This window comes from Aptenodytes forsteri, unplaced genomic scaffold, assembly GCF_000699145.1.
Source record: "Aptenodytes forsteri isolate BGI_AS27 unplaced genomic scaffold, ASM69914v1 Scaffold321, whole genome shotgun sequence".
NCBI lineage: Eukaryota > Metazoa > Chordata > Aves > Sphenisciformes > Spheniscidae > Aptenodytes > Aptenodytes forsteri.
The window spans coordinates 976,092-978,095 of NW_008795030.1; the positions used below are offsets into that span (position 1 = coordinate 976,092).

The window sequence follows — 2,004 nt, forward strand, 5'->3', positions numbered from 1 at the left end:
AGTAGGGATATGGGGTGGGGGAAGGAGCGTGTGGGAGAGGGACACGGGGATGTGGGAAAATGGAGGGGAGGACACGGGGACACGCTGGGGCGAGGGAGGGAAAGTGTGGGCGCTGCCACATCGGGAAGGACCCGACTAGGGTGAAACTCGCCCCACGCGCGGGCAGGAGTGGGATTCCACGTCCCCGTGGGTCTGCCTGGGGGTTTGCGCCTGTTTTCAGCCACGGCGTCACCAGCTGGGGGGGTAACAGGGTCACGTCCTCCCTGGCATGGGGCTCAGCGGTGCAAGGGGTGACGGGAGGCAGCAGCTGCACGATGGCACTTTCCCTTCCTCTCCACCCGCTCCCCCGGGTGTGAATCCCAGCAGATCGCACTCGTATAAACGCAAATAAAATTGTAAATGGGAGCTTTTCCTTTCTCGGTCCACAGAAGGAGAAGGAAATGAGCCGACATGTCTGAGGGCGGCAAGGGGAGCTCGCTGGCCTTCGGCCAGGTGGTAATCGGGCCTCCGGGCTCCGGGAAGACGACCTACTGCCACGGCATGCAGGAGTTCATGGGCAGGATTGGGCGCGAGGTGACGGTGGTGAACCTGGACCCCGCCAACGAGGTGATGCCCTACCACTGTGCCGTGGACATCGCCGAGCTCATCACCCTGCCCGACGTGATGGAGAACCTGAAGCTGGGGCCCAACGGGGGGTTGATCTACTGCATGGAGTACCTGGAGGCCAACTTCGACTGGCTGCAGGAGAAGCTGGCTGCGTTCAGGGGTCACTACTACTTGTTTGACTGCCCAGGGCAGGTGGAGCTCTACACCCACCACGACGCCCTGAAGAACGTCTTCGCGCAGTTGGCCAAGTGGAATTTCAGGGTAGGTTTGGGGCTCCGCAGGGAGCTGGGGTCGGCGCCTGGCACCCCCGCCTGCACGTGCAAGGGGCTGGCAGCTGTACACCGCGCGGTCAGAGCTTTTGCTCGTGGGTACCGACGACTGTTTTCTTTACTAACCTGTCTGGCTTTTCACGTGAAACGGCTTTCTCGGGGAAGGAGAGGAATTTTGCCCCATTTTGTGCTCGGAGGGATTGGCTTGTTCAGGGCATTTAATGCAGTGGGATTATCACGAACACAGAGACGGATTCCTTCCTCACACTCTCTCGCTGTGCTGCGGGGTCCTCCCCGCAGACCTGGCGTGTTTCATCCGGGTGGGCGCTGTATTTCGGAGTGGGGCGGTAGATGTGTGCGCTGGGCGAGTGGGGACCCTTTGGCACTGCAGCGTGAGGAATTCGGGCGGCGTCTCAGGCCCTGCCTGGCACTCCTGCAGCCAAGCCGAATCGCTCTGCACGTTGTAGTACATGCTCTGCGCTTTCTTGCACAATGGAAGATGCAAATGAGGAAATGCAGGTGAGAAGAACCCCATAACCAAGCTGACTTGCTTACGTTGCATTTGGTTTGCATTTGGGCCAAACCATGAATGTGCAAACCGTGTATGGTCTGAGCAAGAAGGGCAAGTTCATTTGCTTGAGAATGTCACTGGGCATCTGCGCATTAGAAATTATTTTTATTCAAATAAAACTCCGTGAAATTGTAGTTACTTAAAAAAAAAAGATAGTTACACGGCTGTTTTGATGCTCGCTCGAGTGCTTACACCTGCCCGTGAGCTTTAAACCGGCTTTTTTTTTGCTGCGGAAGCATAGCTGTGACTCAGCCACACTCAACTGTAGAGCCCTGGCTTTGAGTGACATTGTGTAACAGGCAGTCACTTAACAGAGATCTCGGACCACATTATTACAGCTACACGAAACACGGGGAATCAAACTGCTCATTAATTTAATTATTAATTATTATTTCAAACCACACGACAATTGGCTCTCCCAGCAGAGCGTGGTGCGCTACAGTTACTGCTCCTGCGCGTACGCTGCACGTGAGCTTGTTCAGCCTGGAGAAAAGGAGGCTGAGGGGAGACCTCATCGCTCTCTACAACTCCCTGAAAGGAGGTTGTAGCGAGGTGGGG

At 56.2% G+C, this 2,004-nt stretch overlaps 1 protein-coding gene across 1 annotated transcript in view; it reads left to right on the forward strand.

The window, feature by feature from the left end:
- Positions 1–284: 284 nt before the first annotated feature.
- The window catches only part of GPN2 (GPN-loop GTPase 2), a 4,875-nt gene continuing 3,155 nt past the window's right edge, over positions 285–2,004 (forward strand). The window contains exon 1 of the mRNA XM_009276199.2: positions 285–867. Within this exon, the coding sequence (XP_009274474.1) occupies positions 451–867 (417 nt within the window). The 5' untranslated portion in view covers positions 285–450. The remainder of the gene's footprint in view (positions 868–2,004) is intronic.